The sequence below is a fragment of the Abramis brama genome (genome assembly GCF_963993115.1).
Source record: "Abramis brama genome assembly, chromosome: 4".
Taxonomy (NCBI): Eukaryota; Metazoa; Chordata; class Actinopteri; order Cypriniformes; family Leuciscidae; genus Abramis; species Abramis brama.
The window spans coordinates 53,346,788-53,368,888 of NC_139966.1; the positions used below are offsets into that span (position 1 = coordinate 53,346,788).

Below are 22,101 nucleotides of genomic sequence, written 5' to 3' on the forward strand. Positions count from 1 at the left end.
CGCAGTGCATTCCTCCTCTCAGTATCAAATACACAAGGCTTTCGTAACTCACATGGAATCGCTTCCAAAATAACAACAGTATTGATGTCAACACCGCATATTGCGCACAACGAAACGGAAGGAGACTCACTTGGCGACTATCCTTTTACACAGGTACAACAGGCCTCTTTCAGCCGAGCAACATCTGTCTCCGTCTTGCACTGTTAAGAAATCCGAGGAGCCCGGCACAACACGAGAGAGGATTAATTCATTTTCCATTTTGATACATTACCCTCTAGATTAGGACTATGAGTCCCGAGTCGAGATGGAGATTCATTTGCCGCTGCACTTCGATTAATGTGAGGTCACAGCGGGCTCCTAGTTTTCCATCAAAAACAGCCTAATATTGACGCTGCTGCGCAGGGAAAATGATCCTCGGGTTGAAAATCGGAGGAAACCTATAAAAGCCACCACCAGAGTCTGTTAACATGAGCTTGCTGAGAGATTTATTTAGCTGTATTCAGATCAAGTACAATAATCGTAAATGAAGAACAGAATAACATGCACATCAGCCGTGCCGTGGACAATGAACCCGTTGCTAACCAAGCGAAATGGAAACAGAGAGAGAGAGAGAGGGAAGAGGAAAGCCACTCTCTCATTTGTAAAATCAATTTTCCCTTTCGTAAATCAGACATTTCGGAGAAATCCAGAGGGCTCTTGTCTCTCGCTTCACATGATAAAACGGCTGATATGTATTCCATTCTCTTTCCTGCGCACAGCTTAAAGCGAGCACAGGGGACCGGGGAGTACTGCGGATTCAGCTCTGTTTAAAATCCCGCCGTGATTTCGAGCCGTGAGTCAAAGCGCGTCTCAATTCACAGGCCTGTCGATCTGCAGAAGTGCACGTATCAGGCGGTGATGGCTCGGCCTGGGTCCGTTCACGTGCCGTTTCTCAGCTGTATGCGTGGCAGCAAAGACCTAGAGGCCTTTAAAGAGAAAACGGAGTCTGTAAGGCTGAATAAATCTGTATTGTTTTCTAATTAGCAGTGCTTGCTAAGCCAAAGGGATCTGAACAAACCTCTAACACCAAGTATTAAATGCTGGCTGGTAACTCGCCCAGCATTGTTTGCGCAATAAACACGATCACGATCAATCAAGCTCAAATTTTGCAGCTTGTTTTAAAAGTAAATGTCTATTTTAGTTTTAAGCAAATAGATTTATGATTTTCAGTAAAAAAATAGCCAGAAAAAATATATTTTAAACTTACATTGAAGGAGGGACTTGAGCCATATCTAGAGGCTAGAATAAGACAGAGACTTGGGGATTGGTTATGTAAGCAACCACTTAGAAACACCCTAGCAACCACCCAAAAGCCCTAGCAATACATAGCATCACCTTGGTAAACACCAAAACCCATAGAAACCACCTAGTAACCACTCAAAACTAATAGCAATATAAATCAATATATAAATTACAGAAAATCTGGTTGGTCGTTTATATCAATGCCAAATGTATTGTCTTGTTCTAAACTGCGAAATGTGGACTATATGGCATTAAGGTACTATAAACATCAATATTATGATTTTCTCTAAGTCTGCTTTGAAACATTGTGTATTGTGAAAAGAACTATACAAATAAAATTGACTTGTATAGTAACAATCTTGCAAGTGGCAACCACTAAATCCCCCTATCAACCACCTAGAAAAATCATAGCAACTACATATAGCAACACCATGGCAACCACCAAAAACCACTAGAAAACACATAGCAACATCCTAGTGGCAACCAGCCTAATCTCCAAGCAACAGTGTTGCAACACCATATGGCAACAACCTGACAACTACCAAATCCCGCTAACCACAGCTAGCAACCATCCAAAACACCATAGCATCATGGTTGAGCCTTTTGTAGAGATAAACACTACTCACAATTACTTCAGAAAATGTACAGAAGAGGTTCAAAATACAATACGGTATTCAATACAGGAGTTTCACTGTAATCATGATTCAGTCAGTCAGTCCGAAGAGTTAAGTGTTTGATCTGTTAAAGCAGTTACAGTATGGTAATTTGAACTCAAGCGGGTTCATGGAAAAAAAAAGAAAAAAGAAACAGGTTGACTGGGAATGTTGAATGTCCTCTGCTGTTCCATCCACAATTCTTATCCAATATATACAGTGAAAGAAAGACACAGAGAACCTATAATGTATGAACTTAGGTGCCAAACAACCACTCACTCCACAGTTCATTCATCAGCTGTATGGCAGAATGACAGGATGTGTATAAAACGGTGGATAAAGCCATAGCCTCAACAGCTAATACATTAATGCAAAGAAACGGCTCTGACCACAGACCCGAACGAAAATGAGCATTACTACGATAGCAAACGTGTGAGAGAAACGTGTGGTTCAGACATAAATTCATAGGGTGCGCACGGAGGAACTTTGGCGGCCGTCCACTCCTCTGTGTTGTGTTTGGCCTGAGGTGGCAGCGTTCAATCCGTTTCCCTCTCTGCCCAGAAGTTGGCTGCTCTCCTCAGTTTCATCCCTCTTTCATCTTATCAAGCACCTGCCTTCAACACGAGGTCGCATTGCTCCACAACACCCCTCCCTTCATTCCCTCGCTCTTCTTGGCGTCTCTTCGCTCCTGTTTCCGACTGTTTAATTATGCTGTCCCAACCTGTCACCTTGAGCAACATCCCCCCCTGGGCAGCAGCCTGTGGACCACCGTGCCAAAGCAAACTGACTCAGGAGCAGGTGTGTGTGGACAGGAGACGCAAGCCAGAAAAACAGAGCCCACAGTATGTATAGAGTGTGTGTATATCAGTGGTTGAGTATTTTTCATCTGTAAATAAGGGGAGTAAATTCGTTTTTGGACATCGACATAGCTTGCCTTGATAACACGCCATCTATAACAAGGTTGACTATCCACTAACAACATATCAGGTGCTGGATCTGCGAACCTCGTGTCTGAGCGGCCGTTTTCCTAACGAACAGCAGGGAAGCTCAGCACATGTCCAAAATTATAACAGAGCACGCTCCAGGTTAAAAATAGATTTGACTCATCACTTCAGGCTGTTGTGATGTATCTTGCCACAGAAACAAAGGAGATGAAAGCTTCTAAAATTTGGACGTGGCAAATTTCACTTTCTGAAAAGAAAAAGAAAAAAAAGAAAGAAATAAAAGACAATAAATTTTCACTGGCTCAAAATTCCATTAGTACATGCCGTAGCCAGTTATGACATTTAAAAAATTTAGTTAAACAGAACGATTGAATGAAAGAATGACAGTACGACCGACTGACAGATAGATAGATAGATAGATAGATAGATAGATAGATAGATAGATAGATAGATATACAAACAGACAGACACCAATTTATAAGGCAGAAAAATAGACAGATAGAGACAGACCGAAGTTCATTGTTAATGTGATGTTAAGTGTGGCTTAAATGTCTATATACAGTATGTTTGAAAATAATGTACATGAAAAACAGAATTCATGCTTGAAATAAGGTCATAGTATACAGCTGGCAGATACTAGCTTTGGGAGGAGCACTTACAGTATTTGCATTTTACGATGGAATTAGTTTAGATGACAGTGATTTAGGGCAGAATAACAGAATAACTGTAGATGGGTTCAGCCGGTGCCCATTCTGAGAGCACGGTTGAGTTGGTCAATATGATTTATATGCGGACAGGATCTGCCAACACGAGTTCCTCGCTTCACCTCAGCACAGATAAGACGTATGGATATGCATCCCTGACTCCCGACCTTGAGCATTCCCAAGCCGTCTGAAGGAGCAGAAGCGGAGGAGTTTTCGAATGTTTGCATTTGAGAAATACATTTTTCACCCCTCCCTTTTTGTGATAGCAGAGGCTATGCCGTAGCGTCACTTTCTCCATTTAACCTCAGTTTTTTCCTTCAAAGTTGTCGTTGTGAGTTTTCCAGTTCACCCTTTCAATTTAGGAGCATGATTTATGGGGCAGCGCTAGAATCTCGACAGGGTTAGAACGGGAAAGCCAAACACTTAGATGAGTTAAAGTCCTTGAACGCTTTGACGTACGAGTTCACATAAACCATAGCTAATCCATTACAGATTATCCTCTGAGAATATGTACACGTAAAAAAAAACAGTCTGCATGTTGCTCTGAAAAACTGGAATAAATAAACAACACAATTTGTGAACAGTGGTGTAAATTCACACCTCCAAAATGGTCCTAAAATGTGGCGCAATGCTCATCTTAAGAATCCCTATGGTGGTGGAGAATCAGCAATGGCTGTTAGCGCGAGGATGTTGGTGATTTAAGTGCAGCCTTGGTTCTCAGTCAGACAGCAGGAGTTCCCTGTAGAGAACAACTTGATTTATTCCTGCCAAACCAAATGCTGACTTGAGGCACAAGAGTCTCCTGAGCGCCCGTCTACAACACTGTTGAGTACACATGCAGTGTATCTACTGTATGAATCAACCTCAAACTCACACTGAACCTTGCGTGGAACATACCCTAATTGTATGTTGTATGAATTATGAAAAAAATACTTCAGTCATTGTTTAAACATCCTCATGCCATTTCAAACCTCTATGACCTTTTTTTTCTGTTGAAGACACAAGGAAAAGTTTAGCAGAATGTACTAGATGCTCTTTTCAATAGAACTCAAATGAATGGGGACTGACTTTAACAAGCTCCAAAAAGCACAATATAAGTACCCTGTAAAACTTATACTACTATATTACAAGTATAAATAGGTTTGCGTAAAGATTACACCGGATTTTAAAGGTGATACAATAAAAAATTCTCAATACTCACAAAAAAAAATGTATTTGCACTTCCAAATATTAAAGCTGGTGCATCGCAACCAATTACAACTGATTAAGATGCGGCAACAAATGGTTTTATAAAACAAAACCTCAGAAACATTCACAAACATGGACCTTTTGGGGTACAACAGCTTGTGAATGGGGCATCTTTCTACCTTTTATACCCCTAAAAGTTTCATAGTAGTACCTTAAAAGTACAAAGTACTCTAAGGTACTACCTTTAGGGGTAGATAAAGTACTAAGTTGTCCCTTTAAAGGTACTGACCCAGTGACAAGCTGCTGTACCCCGAAAGGTCAAATGTTTGCACATTTTTGTCTGGCAGCGATTGTGCTTTCAAAGTCTGTTGGTCTTTTAAATTCTGAATAGTTAGACACAAATTTGTATATATGCTGATGACAATGCTATTAGAGAGCTGCCGCAGAAAGGATGTTTTACAGAAAATAACTTCTCCTGTTTGTCAAAGATATTGTATGACTTCAGAAGACTTGGAATGCAGATCAAGATGTCATATGGACCATGTTTACGGTGCTTTTGTGCCTTTTTGAAACTTAAAAACCTCCCTAAGTCCTTATTTATTGTAACTGCATGGATCAGAGCAACAGGCACAATTCTGCACATATTTTTTCCACATAAAAAAGAAAATCATACAGGTTTAGAAGTGACATCAGAGTGATTACATGACAGAATTCAACTTTTTGGGTGAACTAAGTCTTTAAGGGTTAGCTGTGGTTTCTACTGAGGCAAGCCTAGCTGAAGATGAAGCCTGCAGTGGTGTTGAGGTTGCGATTTTCATTCTTGTAGAACAAGAGAACTGTCCTATCACAGCTGGTTTAACAACAAAGGATTAAGCCCCTTTTTATGTGATGTAATGAATAAAGATCCAGCAGAAGACCTCAGAGCACTGAGCAACGTCAGATGTGATCTGTCTCACCGTACAGCCAGTGCGCTGTTATTTTTAAGCACCCTTGACATTTACAGAAACGTTACGTGGGTCTTTGCGCTTTCCCGACATTTCGATGGATTATGGCTCTCGGGTACATGAGCGACGGGGTCGAGACGGGAAGGGCAGAGGCCATTATACGCTGTTTAAAGTCTAATCGCTGCAGGGCCGCTTGGCCTCTCACACACGTCCAGCCTCATTGGCTCCATGCTGTAATAATCCGTATTCACATGCTTGCTAAGATCTCCGGGCCAGGGCTTCATGGCCCCTGACTGCTCTAGCCTTCTTAGAAGAGATCATGTCAGATTCTCTCTCTCTCTCTTACCACCCAGATACCGTGTACAAATCTGCCCCAGCACCCCTAAGAACGTTACATCAAGGCTGCCAAGATCGGCTTGCCTGGGAGAGTTAAGTCCGCTGTGTTATTACACCCATTATGGCGACTAAATCATACCACCCAGTGAACTTGGCATTTTCTGTTTTAACAAAAGCATCGTTCACTGCAAGATGGTAGCATTCACAGATTACAAATCTACAAAGGAAAAGAACATTTGGTCTTCCCGATTGACATCTTAAAACAATAAAAACAGGGCAGCAGAAAAAAAGAAGTCTCACAAACTTCCTTGAAATCCTCTTTTGATGATGCTAATCGCAGTTTTATACTGCATACCAATCAAGCCCAGTAAGGTGCCAATGTTTTTTCCCATCTGTTATTTTTTGCTTTGTTCTGTCAAACTGAACCAAACAACAAACCATGCCACATAACAAGCTGTGAATCACTTGTGTGAAGATGAGAAAGCATTTTTGGGCTGAATTGTGGTTGGGTTTCATGCTGAACCCACACAGGTTTGTTTTCTAAAGCATTCGACCCTGTAATGAGCCGGCCCGTTTGCTCCGCTCCAAGAAACCAGAGTGCTAACAGGGGTAATTAGCAGCTTCACCCTGCCTTCAAATAGAGACTTTGTGGGCAGCCGATAGCCTTGCAATCACCCCGTGTCAATTTAAACACCTTCGGACAAACACATACCTGCACTTATGCTCAAACCTTATAATTGGACTCCCACCGGAGATCCAGCTCCAGTCGTGACATGAGTGGGGAGCTGTTGGGATTCTTTTTTCTTTTTTTTAAGTGATATTAATCTACTACAGCAAGGGTAAGCGGCAAACCATTGCAGGTTTTGCAAGAGTGCAGGGACCGCACATAAACCTGAAAGGCCCATTCTTACTCTGGCAAGCTCTAATCTGATTGGCTGACAAAATGCAACTTCCGGGATTAAGAGTACAAGTTTTACTCTTTTTTACTGCCTTGTTTTACTGTGCTATGTCTGTGCAAAAATAACAACTACTATACAATTATTTTAAATTTAAACCATTATCTAACTTTTCTGCACAGTCTGTTATTGTAGTATAATTTATTTAAGATAAACCCACCCTAAAAAAGGCAGTGTTGTTCACAATTCAGAATTGAGAGTTTACCTTTTATATTCCTATACCTATTCAAGAAATGTAATTGTGATTTTTAACTGGAATGGCGGTTTTACAAAGTCTAGTTTGAAAATTTTGAGGAATGACAAACAGAATGATAGAGAAGATGACGTGCGGTAGCCGGTTATGACATTTAAAATTTAGTTAAATAGAACGATTGAATGAAAGAATGACAGTACGACCGACAGACAGACGGACGGACGGACGGACGGATGGATGGGTGGATAGGTGGATAGATAGATAGATGGATCTAATTGTGTGGACCAGAACTTTGCAAAACTAAGCAAGAGCTTGTGTTTCATAGTAAGACGCAAGGTAAAAGCCATAAAGGTGGCGACAGCTCTTTTCAAGTCCTAAAATACGGACAAGTGGCTTAATGCCTTTGAGCGAACATCTGAGGAGGGCCTCTTGATCAAGATCAACCCCTCTATCATCATCCACCTCTCAAGCGGGCGCTCCAAAATGTCCAGCACTCCCAAACAACTGCAGAAAGAAAGTTAAACATTTGCTCAAAGGGAGACGACTGATGTCTGCCTTGCGGTCGCACTTTCCCGAGCTGAGAACGTGAGCTGGTGGAAGTAAGAGTGAACGAGAGAAGGAAACCACATCAAATGAAAGAACACTGGGATATCACCACATCTCATATCCAGCAGTACGGGGGCATTTAAACTGTGCTAAATGGAGAGGAAACATGGGGATGGGATGGTGTGCTGGAGATCCCATTACCGCCTCAACCCATCGCTCTAAATCCTCATCTCATTCGACAAAACAAGCCAGAATGTAAGTACCACACTGCGTACATCACAGTTACGTTCATAAAACTTGGCGCCAACACAGCTTGAATCCACCTCTATGCATTATCAAAGAACCCCATTGACAGTCCATTTAGATTTTAATTGAGCGATGACCTCATAATGGTCTTTTCTCACTGCTGGTTACATTCAGTGAGTTTTATCTGAATAATGACCTCACTGTGGTCTTCATTTGCCTCGGTGGTTCACAATAGCTTTAACATCATGATTAATGAACTAAAAGTTGTATAAGCTGTAAATGAATTAACATTTCATAAAGTTTATCCAAATAAGGATACATTCCCTAATTTGCACTTGCACAAGATGCGACATTCATGGTCTGTCAATAAAACTATTGTTTTTGTAAATCTTGTTACCAAACGCAATGCGGCAATTTGAGTATGTGAAAGAGCAAATGTTATTCAACAGCCATTATTCATTGACAATCTTTCCCTCCACTGCAACTGTTGAATCTCAATTGCACTTTCGCATATGCAAATTACCTCAAATTCAAATCGCATATTCAAATTTCAGTCTTTTCTTCTTACATATCAAATTACTTGAAATATAGGTCGTTTTTTATGCTTTTTCGTCCATTTTTGAGCCTGAAAGTCCCTGGTCACTATACGCTTTCTTTAAGTGGAAAAAGAGCAGCGTGAACATTCTTCTAAACATCTCATAAAGGTTTGAAACAACATTGAGGGTAAGTGAATGACACCAATTTGCATTTTTGGGAGAACTATTAATTTAGATTCAACTTTGAAGAAAAAAAAGGGCAGAAACAACATATACAAATAAAACTGACTAAAGATTTGACTAAATATCCTTTGTAAACCATAGGAAAAAACGAGCTTTGAAAGAGTGGTAACTCTGCCTTTTTTTAGATTAGGATGGAGAACCAGCCCAAAGGGTCGATGTCTCCACACTGCTGACTTTAAACTGTGCGGTCGGAAGTTCAGCCCGAGGAAATAAATAAATAAAAAGTCTGTGACCTCTGCGTCTGCTATTTTGTGTTTTTCCTTCGAAATTTTAATGAGTGGTCCAGTTGGTTGTCTGCTGCCAGCCGGCGGGGCCCCTTCAGCAGCACGAGTCTACTTTCTCCGGCCCCGACCGCATTACGTTCATCGCCAAAACAGATCGAAGACCACCCCTCTCTCTCTCTCCTCCATCCATATCAGAGCCTTATTTTCACTCAAATACAAGACTTTTTTTGTAAATGTGTGGTTAGTGAGAGGCCGGTGGAGATACACAACGCTCTCTGTCTCAGTTGAGCTGACCTTTTGGTTTCAACAGCCAAATTTGGATGCAATGGGGCCCTGTTCTCCTTCTCTTTCATATTACGGGGCAAAATTATCTCTTTGGGAATCGGTACACAGCATTAATTTAAACACATTACACCTAGATAAAGACTCCCATCATTTCTCAGCCTTCTCCTTATCTTCTTTTACTGCCAGAATCCATCGGTAGCATAACTCAAGCATGCACGCACATCCGTGTCTTTGAAAATATGGCTGACAATCAAATCACCACGCCAATCTGGAAAACACAGAGTGTCCTCGAAAATCCCATTTCTGACTCATTTTTCCACAACCACGATCATTATGCTGAACTCGCTTGATATTAAATCTAAAACAATAGCCCTGTGAGGACAGCATACAGTAGAGGATGAAAGAGGCAGAAAAATAATGTCACAGCCTGTGAAGGAAAAAAAATCTTTCTGAAGCCACTTTTTGTCTATTCAATGTTTTGTCTGTAACAGTAATGTAATGACTCGGAAATACCTTCACTGGGGACTTTTCTCAACAAAAATGGACATGCAATTCATGGCAATTAATTATAAATATTTTTGGTTTATTTTTGGTAAATAATTTTTTTTATCAATTCATCAACACGTTTCATCAATATGCATTAAAAATCAGGAACTAAGCAAGAACAATACTTTTAATCGTAATATCGACAGTACATAAACATACATTTCTAGCTCTTTTTTTGTCACTTTTACTTCTAAATAAAAAACATATTTAATTTAATTGTTATTTCTTAAACATTTTAAGTTATAAATTAACATTAAATTATAAAAAAGAACATGAATTGACAATGAACAATGATATACTAATATTCATCTTAATAAATGCCATTGTTGTCAATGCACAAACTAATGTTAAACTGTAAAGTGCTACAGAACTCTAAATAATTGAAGAACTAATCACAACTAAAAATGTGTTATCTTAACAGCATTCCGATGTATCCCTATATCTCTTAAGTGAACTGTGAGCATCAAATTTAATGATATATTCCAACTCTATAAGGCAGAAGTCATTGTCTTATCTTTAGGGCCCAACCCCATCTGAGAGGGCCTCCTTTCTGTAACTCCTCCTCTAAGCTCAGACTTCTAGCAGGGATCCTTGAAGATCCACCTTCATTGAATCCTGATTCAGTTATGGTATGGAGACCTTCAACCTCCTATATCCCTCAAGTACTCCTCTTATCCCTATCTAGAGTCAGGAAGTGCTCCAAACACTAAAGTGCCACAGGCACTGATAAGCAAAAGAGCAGCAAAAAATCCTGTAAGAGATAGTGAGAAAAGACAAGAGAGAGTTCTGCGAATGCTGTGGGAGAACAGCGGGAGAGTGAGAGGGTCCTTGGATTCTGCTGAAGTGTTCTATTGGAGAGATGAGTCTGTAGAAGCTCAGTGGATGACGAGGAAAAGCTTGAAATAAAGAAGCACTCAAAAAGCCATTCAGCTTCCCAAGAGCACACGGTCCCTCCTTGGACCTAGTGCATTAGGAAAAAATCATTCCTGTATACCTGGAACAAGGATTATCTAAACTGGGATCAGGGGAGCAACAGGGGATCCAAGGAAAAGTTAAGAGAAAATGGTGTAACAAATGATCATAAGAAAAAAACAGCATTGCAAAAAAAAAAAGGATGAAGAATGTAAACTGCATACAATGAAATAATGCATACCGTTTCATGTGTTATCTAAAAAAAAAAAATAGTATGAAGCATTCAATGCATATTATTGTGGAATAGAACATGCATTATTCCATTCTGAAAAATAAAATAAAATACATGATAAGATAAGATGATAGATAAGATGACAAATAAGATATGATATGATATATATCAGGGTTCACCAATCTCGGTCCTGGAGGGCCGCTGTCCCTGCAGAGTTTAGCTCCAACCAGCTCCAACACACCTGTTTGAAAGTTTCTAGTATGCCTAGTGAGACCTTGATTAGCTGGTTCAGGTGTGTTTAATTGGGGTTGGAGCTAAACTCTGCAGGACAGCGGCCCTCCAGGACCGAGATTGGTGAACCCTGATATATATGATAACTAATATTTGGGGGACATGACATGACATGCTATGATATGATATATGATATAATATGATATGATATATGAAAACTCTCATCATATTTGGGGGTCCAGTTTGAAAACCCCTGACCTAGATCACAAAAATCCTTCTAACAGTGATCTTGTTGAACCTAAATTATTAGATGCATTTGTTCTGTACTTTTAAGATATCTACATGCGAATGGCTTCTGTTATGATTGGCTAACCTCTTTGCAAGTAAACAGAGTAACAATGTCCACGGCAGGTTGTAATAGGACACAGCTGATAATGACAATAAATCTACATACTCTTTTCAAAAGAGCAAAGAAAAAAAATCGTATTTATCAAAATCTATATCCCTTTAAAACAAGCAACATTTAAATGTTCTTCCTTAAGATGACAGTGAGCCTTACAGCAACAAATCGCAGTATCAGGCCATAAGGAGTGAAGGACAGGAGTAAAGGTCTTACTTCATTTCCAGCACCTCCTCCAGGTGCTTTCTGCGCTCTGCCCTCAGCGTGGTCAGGTGAGCCTCCTTCTCCGCCAAGGACTGCTGGGTGGACGACAGCTTGGCCTTCATGGACTCCAACTCTTGCTTCACCTTTTCCATGGCGGCCAACAGCTCCTCCATCTGTCCATGCAAACAAATAAACAGGTTTGTGCTGATGAACAATAACACAACAACAAACAAACAGAAGGACAAAAACATAATCCCACAGAAACATCAGATAAGACAGAACGCAAACAAATATGTTGAGTGAACACACAGCAGGCCAAGAGCGAAGCACACAGGGACACAAATGGATTTGTGCTCAGAAAAACTGATGGACAAAATTAGTGTCCAAAAAGAGATAAAACCATGGGGAAAACAATGAAAAAACAGTAAAGAGATTCATATAATAGATTCAAAGACAGAGGGTGAGATAAAATAAGAAAAAATTATGAACACAAGACCGGAATTCCAGTGTGTGAGTGTGTAAGAGTGTGTTACTCCAGATAAATTAACTACATAACGTCATGGTGAAGTTTGTCATACATCACATCCCTAGAGTTATTTCACTCCGTTTCGGTTTTGAAAAGGTAGATGTTCTCTGTTTCTGACCGTGATTTTTCTTTCCTCCTCTCCCTCCATTTCCACACAATGTTTATAACTCGGAGTAACAGGAGCGAGTGAATGAGGAGGATAAATCAAACGGCGTGGCAGGTTTATGTATTCCATGGAAGGCAAGGTTTAGCGACTTGGCTCAAAGCGGTTCTCACAGCCTCCTCGACCGCTTGCGGTTCACCCCGGGACTCTCTGAAATCTGTTCTCGCAGGAAACTGCGTAGGCCTTGGGCGGTGATCTGTCCAGTCTCCTTCGTCTGTTCTCTATGTTTATCCATCCTTCCCTGCTCTGTGTTTCATCAGCTTTTGTTCCATCCATACTACAGATACTTCTGCGTAGAATCAAATCCAAAAATAGTTTACTAAAAATCCTTGAGCTTCACAAATGATGCAAAATGAAGTAGTTGATATGACTCATGCACTATAATCCAAGTCCTATGAAGTCATCACAATAGATTTGTACAAAATAAATAAATAATCAAGTCATTATTTACTGATAATCTCTCCCTCCAGCGGCCTGTTAACCGTTGTGACCAACACAGTGAAGCCAGTGAGATGAACTCAAGAACCAGATCAGTCTGATTCATGAACAAATCAGTTTTGTCAACAGGATTAACTAATTCACTATAAGGATCTGACACAAAAGAGTGCTTCAGTTCTTCAGTCAGTGAGTTAAACTTTTGAACCAGATCAGCCTGATTCATGACCAAATCATTCAGACCAGTTTTGTCAACAAGATCAATCAATTCATTGTAAAGAACTGACTCAAAAGAGTGATTCATTCACAAATTGGACATCACTACTTCAGTCATGAAGATGTCAGAAGTGCCACAGCAGATTTTCTGTGAATAATTATGAATGCATAAATAAATAAATGAATGAATGAGGCATTTATATATCAGGGGGGTCTCTTCTCAACCATCACCAGTGGATGATGCAACGGCAGCCACAGTACAACAGCGCCAGTGCGCTCACCACACACCAGCTACAGGTGGAGACTGAGAGGAGAGAGAGTGATAGAGCCAATTCAGTGGATAGGGATTATTAGAAGGTCATGATTGACAAATGGCAATGGAGGGAATCTGGCCAGGACACCGGGGTTACACCCCTACTCTTTTACAAGAAGTGCCATGGGATTTCTAATGACCACAGAGAGTCAGAACCTCGGTTTTAACGTCTTATCCGAAGGACGGTGCTTTTTACAGTATAGTGTCCCCGCCACTATATGGGGCATTAGGACCCACACAGACCACAGGGTGAGCACCCCCTGCTGGCCTCACTAACACCTCTTCCAGAAGCAACCAGGTTTTCCCAGGAGCACTTCCATCCAGGTACTGACCAGGCTCAACCCTGCTTAGCTTCAGTGGGCAACCAGTCTTGGGCTAGAGGGTGATATGGCTGTGGAATTCAGGTCGTATACATTCTTAAGACTTGAATATAGCACACTTGGTCCACTTTTATCATAATGTTATGGAGCTTTTGCATCCTTTTTGACAGTCCCTTTCCTCAATCAGTTCATCATTATTTAAAAAAAAAAAATAATCAAACGTCAAAAATTCAACGTTTTCAACAAAAGAACGTAAATCATGCAGGTTTGGAATGACATGAGGGTGAGTAAATGGCGACAATATTTTCATTTTATGGTGAACTATTCCTTCAATTCATTGATTATTAAAACATTTTAACAGCACTGCCACCCAACACTGCCCAAAGCCACGAATACATTCTATCCTATGTTTTGTGAGCATTGGATTTGCTTTCCTGCAGAGTATTGAGGGCAAAAAGCAGAAACAACACAAAAGCAGGATTTCAGCTGTGAAAATATAATCCCCTTTGGGAAAAAAACACAATAGAAGAGCATGTGTGAGCATGTGCTCTCAGCAGTGCTGCCCTCTGGTGGCTGGAGGTACTGCAGGGTCTGTAAGAGCGCTCAATCCAGCTGTCATCATAAGTCATCTGCCTAATGTACTACACCCGAGCCAAGCCTAGTGAACAAGCTACCAAAACCCGCTCGGCCAAATTTACTGCCGTCTGCTTTCCAGTCTCGCACTCCTATGCTCTTGTTCGTCGTCTCATACCACACCAAACTCACACAGGGTTGATACTGAACAGTAACAAATGGGTTGTGACTAAAACCCAAGGATGATGGTGCATCCCCTGGGCACGTGAAATCCACCAGCAAATTCCACCTGACAGGATCAGGTAAGTGAGGGCTCACCGGAATGGCTTATGTTAAAATGTAATGCATGTCAAATTAAAAAATAAAGAAGAGGAAATCATTATTCATGTGGAGACAGACCAGGCAAGTGTTCCTTTAGACTCAAACGCAGAGCACAGGTCACATCTTAGAAGAATAAAATTGGCGAGAGTTTGAGTGGACATAAAAGACAGTAATATTTTTCACAGATACAAAAAAAAAAAAAACCTAGCAAAATTCTCTCTCTCTCGAGAAATAAAGTGAGAGGGAATCGAGACTGCCTGCCTCAGGCCCCCTAGTATGAGCAGAAAGAAATATTTAAACACTGGCAGCATCAGTTTCACTGCCAGTGGTAACCCTGTGGTGAGGGCGGGGCAACAGGTCTGTCTGTTAAAACAGAGCAGCCAATGAGAGGTGAGGGGGGCAAAGACGGAACCGTGAGAACTGCACAATTTTTATTCAACAGCACACAAAAATCTCGATGAAATCTCCCGCTGTTGTGCAACCATACGTACACACACAGTGGGCAGCGGAGCGGTTAACTAATCAGTCCAGGATGTGCGAGAGGTGATGTGGTGTCACCGTGCCCTGAGGGGAGATATCCGAACTGACTCCATCCTCGGTGACCAAACATCATCTGGAACGAATGGATTTGAATAAATTTACAGTGCGCTTGGTCAGTTTTACTGTAAAAGTATTTAGTAAGCGCCGCCTGGAGCAAAATTCGCAAAGCCATTGAGTTAAGTCATTCATTAGGACATAATTAACAGATTTTAAAGGTCTGACTAAAGGCTTGGCAGACTGAAAAGCCAAAAATCGCACACACAAAAATTTGTAAAGCCTACATAAGGTAACATAGACATTATGATTCCTAGATATAGGAAATATATATATATATATATATATATATATATATATATATATGAAGAGTTCAGATGCAAAAGCCACTAAGTGCCATCTGAAACCTATTAATTGTCATTTAAGTGAAATTACTGAACTTAAATATATGAGCTTAATCAAAATTATCATTCTAGAAGAAAATTTCAGAGGCTTTTGCATCTAAACTCTTCATATATATATATATATATATATATATATATATATATATATATATATATATATATTTTTTTTTTTTTTTTTTTCTATATCTAGGAATCAATGTCTATGATACCTTATGTAGGCTTTATATATAAAATAATAATAAAAAATAGTACAAAATAACAACAAATAAACAAATAAAGTTAAAAATAATATTGCTTGATTTTTTATTGGTTTTCCAACTTTTTAATGCCAAGGACCCCCTAAATATGATCACCTTGCATAGAAGGCCCTCCAAAAAGAATAAAGACTTATTTTAAAGACGGACACATTTATGCTGTGTGAAAAAGAAAAAAGTATTATACAAGACAACATGTACTGAAGTCATAAATTATAAAATATTTAATATGCATTTAATATGATTTTTTTAATATCTGTAAAATATTTAAGTATATAATACTTATAAGTGTATATATATATATATAAAAATTCTAACCAATATTACAATATAAGGGAAACATTTTAAATTCAATCCCATTTTAGTTGCATAGTGCATCTCAAAATAAACAATGCAATTATTTTTTTAATCTGTTTTACTCGTTTACACTTGCAGCCCTTGGGGTTTCATGGAGCGGAGATTGTGGGAAAAAAATTGATATGTTTTAATGTTTTAGACCAATTAAGGTGCTTTTTCAAAAGTACTAAAACAATTATTAATGGAATTATGGAACCAGGACCATTTAGTGGAATCTGAATTTCCTTTCATGTCCCATCACTAGAATTAGGACGTGAAATATTAAAGCAGAGCAGAGCAGAAATATTAAAACCAATGCAAACACTGCTTTTAGCAAAGACTTTCTTGTGATGGAGGGATGGTGTGTGTGTGTGTGTGTGTGAGAGAACAAGGTGGCATGCAGCGCTTGTTTTCTCAGGGGAGTACAAACTAACCTCAGATGTTAGTCAAGTCGTAAAAAAACGCTGCAGTGAATTATGACACCTCGGGTGTGAAAAATTGAGCACTTCACTGGGTGATGATAACACCACTTCCTTTCTCACACTGGGAATCTGAACCAGTAAGGCAAGAGGAGTACAGATCAAAGCGTTCAAGATGCACGTCCTTTAACCAATCTTCACAGTCCGGCTTCAGCCTCTGCAAGTGTTTTTACGACGGAGTAATTGCTCACATCAGTTGTGACGTACCGTCTATGGAATTGATAACAGTGATTTTCTCCTCTTTTGTTTAATTTAAGGCTGGCTGCTTAAAACCGGTGTCAGAAACAGGCCTTGGGGGAAGGAAGAGGATCTGTCAGTGATCAAGGAGAAGAGTGATAAAAAGAACAGGAAAAGAGGGGGAAAATAAAAACTGAAGCAGGGTCAGAGAAGCTAGAACAGATGCCTCATCAGATGAGGGAATGCACGTGGACATAAGCAAAGAATGAAGCAGAGCGCAGTAATACTTGCCTCTTTGCGCTACAAGAGAGCAGAGCAAGAGAGAAAGAAACACAGAAATAGGTAAATGCAATGTACCAAAAGGAAATATAGGCAAACCAATCTGAAAGAATAAAATAGACAAAGAAAAGCATTGCATGTTCAAAAAAACATAACAAAAAAGAGGTGCTCTTATCGCTGAAAAATGCTTTGAGGGGCAATTCAACCACGTACAAGGGATAAAATTGGGGAATATTATGTTCAAAATGTCTGCAGTAAATAGCCAATGAAATCTGCATGGAAATGAAGTGACGGATGCAGATTCTAAACTTAAAAAGTACTGTGACTGTACCATGGTAATGTATACTGCATATACCACTGTTTTGGCCATGGGACCCATATTTTCCCATAGGTCATTAAGCTGTGAATAAAATTTTTAGGAATTTGAACCAAGAAAATTTATTTTTCAAAAACGGTAACGTCCCACTTTACTTAAAATACGCACAAATTGTAAAAATGTCTCTAAACAGTATTATAAGGCAAGGCTATTATATAGCAGTTTCAAATTAGATTTTGTTAGTACAATATTACAGTATTACCCAGCAACCGCAGTCATCAAAAATAAAGAAATGGTAGTATTTTGGGTTAAGGTTACGGAAACTACAGTTACCATGGTAAATACACAATACTACTATGAACTGTTAATAAAACATATGGACACTAATCCTGATGAATAGAATGAGCATACCTGCATGCAAATCCTTCCCGGCTGACAAATATACCACTTACATATTTATTGGTACTTTTTTTTGGTAATTTTGGTAACTGACAACGTACTGCAACTACAACGTTGCATGCTCTTAATTTTAACCACAAAAACGAGTCCTGCTTAAACAGGCATATACTGACAGCATATACTGAATACAGATACGGACAGGTCAGTGGAACAAAATTCTGTTCATTTTTACCCATCCTCACCAAGTGCTGACCCATACAAAAAAACTAAGAGGTATAAGATGGTTATACCATGGTACTTTAGCATATATCATGGTACTGGCTGAATACCATTTTTACATCCCATGGTATTTGTACTTCAAAGAATACAAAGGCATAAGTGTCATGTAGTGTCCAAAAAAAGGTACTGTATCAATATCACAATAGTCCATGTTCTAAAAACATGGCAATACCACAGTGCTACTTTTGTAAGTGTAAGACTTCATATTGGTTTGTTATTGATGTGCACTTGAGGTGATGAGATCACGGTGGGCGTTAGATCAGGGCCTTCTCTTCAGCCCGTGCCGAGCTCAGAAGCTTCTAATCACCTCCTGTGAGAGATATCCAGACTAACCCAGATGCTCGGAGCAGAAACACAACACTAATAAAAAGTGCTTAATGCAGCAGCGTGCTGTTTTTCTCCTGCTCTCTCTCCCCTTCTCCTCATCCGTCTCTTCCTACTCTCTCCTCCCCGGCTGCCAAACGAGCAACGGTGAGCATAAAGCCAATTTCAACAAGCTGGTCTTTGGATCTTGCTGTGTTTTGGGTGCTGAACTTTGTGTCTGGATCTCAGCTGGTTGGGAATATTAGCAGAGGAGGGAGTTTAATTTCCCTCTAAAGTTTTATCATAAAAATCCAGGCTGTTTCTGACGATGGCTCGAATACAAACTTGAGAAAGAGCAGCGGCAGCTGTAAGAGCTATTTATTCTTTGACTAATTTCCATGTCTGGTTTTGGCCTGGATAGCTTGGAGACCTCACGGTCTGCCGTTGCTCTGCCGTCACGCTGCCCCCTGCAGTATGGAGTGAGAACTGACTGTGAATCGGATTGGCTGCTTGAGATTTTGACAGAGTGTCTTGACTGGTTCAGGCAAAGAGTGAGCTAACGTGTCTAAACGGCCTATTTACGCCTTTAAACAATTCACCCAAAAATCATTCCTCATGGTAAAATAGATTTTTGGCTATCATATGACTTCAGAAGACTTGAAATAGAGCGTATGAGACCACTTATATGATGCTTTTATGGTGTTTTTCTTGGAGCTTGACAGTCCCATCCTCAGTCCCTTCTATTGTTTAGAAAAGAGCAGCTTGGACTTCTGCTAAACGTCTCCTTTTGTGTTCCACAGAAGAAAGTCAGTCAAATGTATTTAAAAACAACATAAGTAAATCATGACAAAACATTGATTTTTGGGTGAACTACGCCTTAACTACCAATATAACTATTGACCGCATGTTTATATAACAAGTATTTTAAGTTACATGCAAATGGGGAAACTCAACTTCCCACTGCAGAAACAGAATTGTGTTGGACGCACTACATAAAAGTTCAATCAAAACATAACTTATCCTGATAGACAGACGCAAATGAGCATGACTTCCCAATATAATGGAAAGAAAGCAGGGGGAAAGCATAAGAGAGGCCTTCCACATAAAATAATGATCTGATAGAGCTCATCTTCAGGGAACAGTCAATAAATTGCACTCTGTCAGTGGTTAAGCTTCCTATTTGGAAAAGTTTGGGTTGGATCAGGACCAAAAGCCACATTTGTCGAACACCCCCATCTAAATGAGAAAAAAAGGTCACTGAGATGCAGCGAAACTGATGAAAAGCACAAAACTCAAATCATTCCTTGTAAAAGAAAGAAAACATTAATCGAGCCATACCTTGAGCCACTTTAAGTCAGCGCGGCCGGAGTCATGCATTAGGTCATGAGAGCGCTTCGCACAGGCAGTGAGTGATGAAGAAGAAATAGAGAAAAAGAGGAATAATAGAAAAAGTCAGAGGAAACAGAGACAGAACAGAGCAAAACAGAACAATAGTTTGAAACAAACCACGCAAATTGAAAATTGGAAGCAGAGGAAGAGGGGCTGGAGAAAGAGAAAGAGGATGGTAACCATGGATCCAGCAACAGCAAGACAACAGCGAAACGTCTGAGCGAGAACAGGTTCGGAGCGGAAAAGAGATCCATACGGGATTGGGTCGGGCCGGTAGGGGAAAGGGGGAAGCTTGTGGTGAAAGAGGAAGGGCGGTTTCGAGACATCCCATCATCCCCGGTCAACATGAGCAGAGAGATTGAGGCTTTCTTTGGTCCACTGCCTCCAGGGAAGGTTATGAAGTATGTCATTTCGCTGCTGAATCATGTCTGGAGACTGGACACATGTTTTCATGTGGTCTAGGGCAAACGTTTTCACTGGCCCCGCATGAGCGGCTGGTCGCTTTCGTACATCCCGGCCGTAAATCCTGAGCTGGGACAGAGTGACTGGTGTCACTGCACACCGAGGGCCCTGTGTAGGAAGAAAATACCCCCCTTTTTCTCCCGGCAACCACATTCGCCCTTACTAGCACACGACTCAAAGCAGTTGGCAGGACAATAATGCTCATGAAAGCATCAGCTAAAATGAGACGGGCTCATCTGCTAAACAAGCACACTGAATAAACCCTGTTTTGACACCCAGGTCCTCTGATACAGCAGCCAACACTCCTGAAATATAATCACTGACAGGAAGATGCAGTGAGAAAATAGGGGGAAATCTTGAAGGAATAATTCACCCAGAAATGAAAAATCATTTACTCATGTTGTTCCATGCCATTATTCAATCTTCTCAGCTGCAGCTCTCAAATCAAATATGCCACAAGTATGATGACATCACGAGACACGCAAGAACCTCGTCAAATGGCGTTTGGTGTTATGATGTAATGTCAGGGGTACATACGACTTCAGTGGCAGAGGTAACGACTTAAACTGAAGTCTGTTTGCCACATAAAGGCTTTAAAAGACTTATTGCACACTACGAATTGAACAATAAGGTAAATTCGTTAAAAGTAATGAATTAGGCATCAACAAACAAGGAACAACTAGGCTATATTTTACAGCATTTAATAATATAACTTATTGTTCATTAATAAATATACTATTGTTCATTTCATGTCTGTCCATATAACTTGAAATGTCAAAAATGTATTGGTACAATAAATAAGTATACCAATTATTTGGGGGACTGTTGTTTTCCTTTGTCTTTATATACATGCATTAAATTAAATTGAATTGATTGAAAACATCATGCATGTACAACCTGTTGTATGCCTGTTGGGAGATGAGAAAGCAAGCATGAATGCATGAATGAATGGGTTGAAAAAAATATTATATTAATATATATTCATATATTTAATGTTAATATTAACCAAAATTAATAAATGCTATAAAACTGAAGAAACTGTTCCTTGTATATTCATAATACATCATGCATTAATAATCTAAACAAATTTAACCTTAGTGTAAAATGTTACCAAAATTGCATATGGGTTTGGAATGACATAAAAGTGAGTAAATAATGACAGAATTCCATGTTCATTTGTGGTCATCTATTCATTTAAAAAAGAAGGAAGAATAGTAGCACTCTAGCAGAAGACATTCACACTGACCTGTGTAATTGTCAGAAATCTTTCAGACTTGGCACAAGAGAGAAGGGCCCAATATGGCCTCATAAAAAAAACATGTTTGGATTCATATTTCCAAATTTCATTAGCTGCATGAATGGAGCAAACAACTTGTACTGTAGCTCTCCCATGCTCTCAAATTAAGTGCACATTCACACAGACCTTTAAAGTGAGCTCAACGGACGCACATGGTTTGACGAGAGAGAACGGCCTCTTTTTTGGCCAGAGGCTCGCTTTTATGTCAGCGTAACAAAGAGCAGTCGCCCCCGTCCCCATACATTTAAGACCAACATACTGACAGAAATTTGTACAGGCACTGTGCTCGGTCCAACATGTGATCTGCACAATGCGAACAATGAGATGAACAGCTATTGGAGGAAATTGAACACAGAGCTAAAGGCGAAAGCTTGCGTATGATTGGCACAACAGAGGGTGTGGTGAAGCAATGCAGGGATGTTAATTAAATAGCAGAGGAGAGACTCTGTGTGTGCGTAAGGAAAAACATGTGCGTGTGTGTGAAGCTGATTAGATTTTGCATGGCTTAATGCAGGACCACAA

At 39.9% G+C, this 22,101-nt stretch overlaps 1 protein-coding gene across 7 annotated transcripts in view; it reads right to left on the reverse strand.

Annotated features, from left to right (window-relative positions):
• erc1b (ELKS/RAB6-interacting/CAST family member 1b) overlaps positions 1–22,101 on the reverse strand; it is a 201,136-nt gene that overhangs the window by 83,374 nt on the left and 95,661 nt on the right. For all 7 annotated transcript variants that reach the window (XM_084112709.1, XM_084112708.1, XM_084112707.1 and 4 more), the window contains one exon: positions 11,817–11,977. In XM_084112709.1, the coding sequence (XP_083968835.1) occupies positions 11,817–11,977 (161 nt within the window). The remainder of the gene's footprint in view (positions 1–11,816; positions 11,978–22,101) is intronic.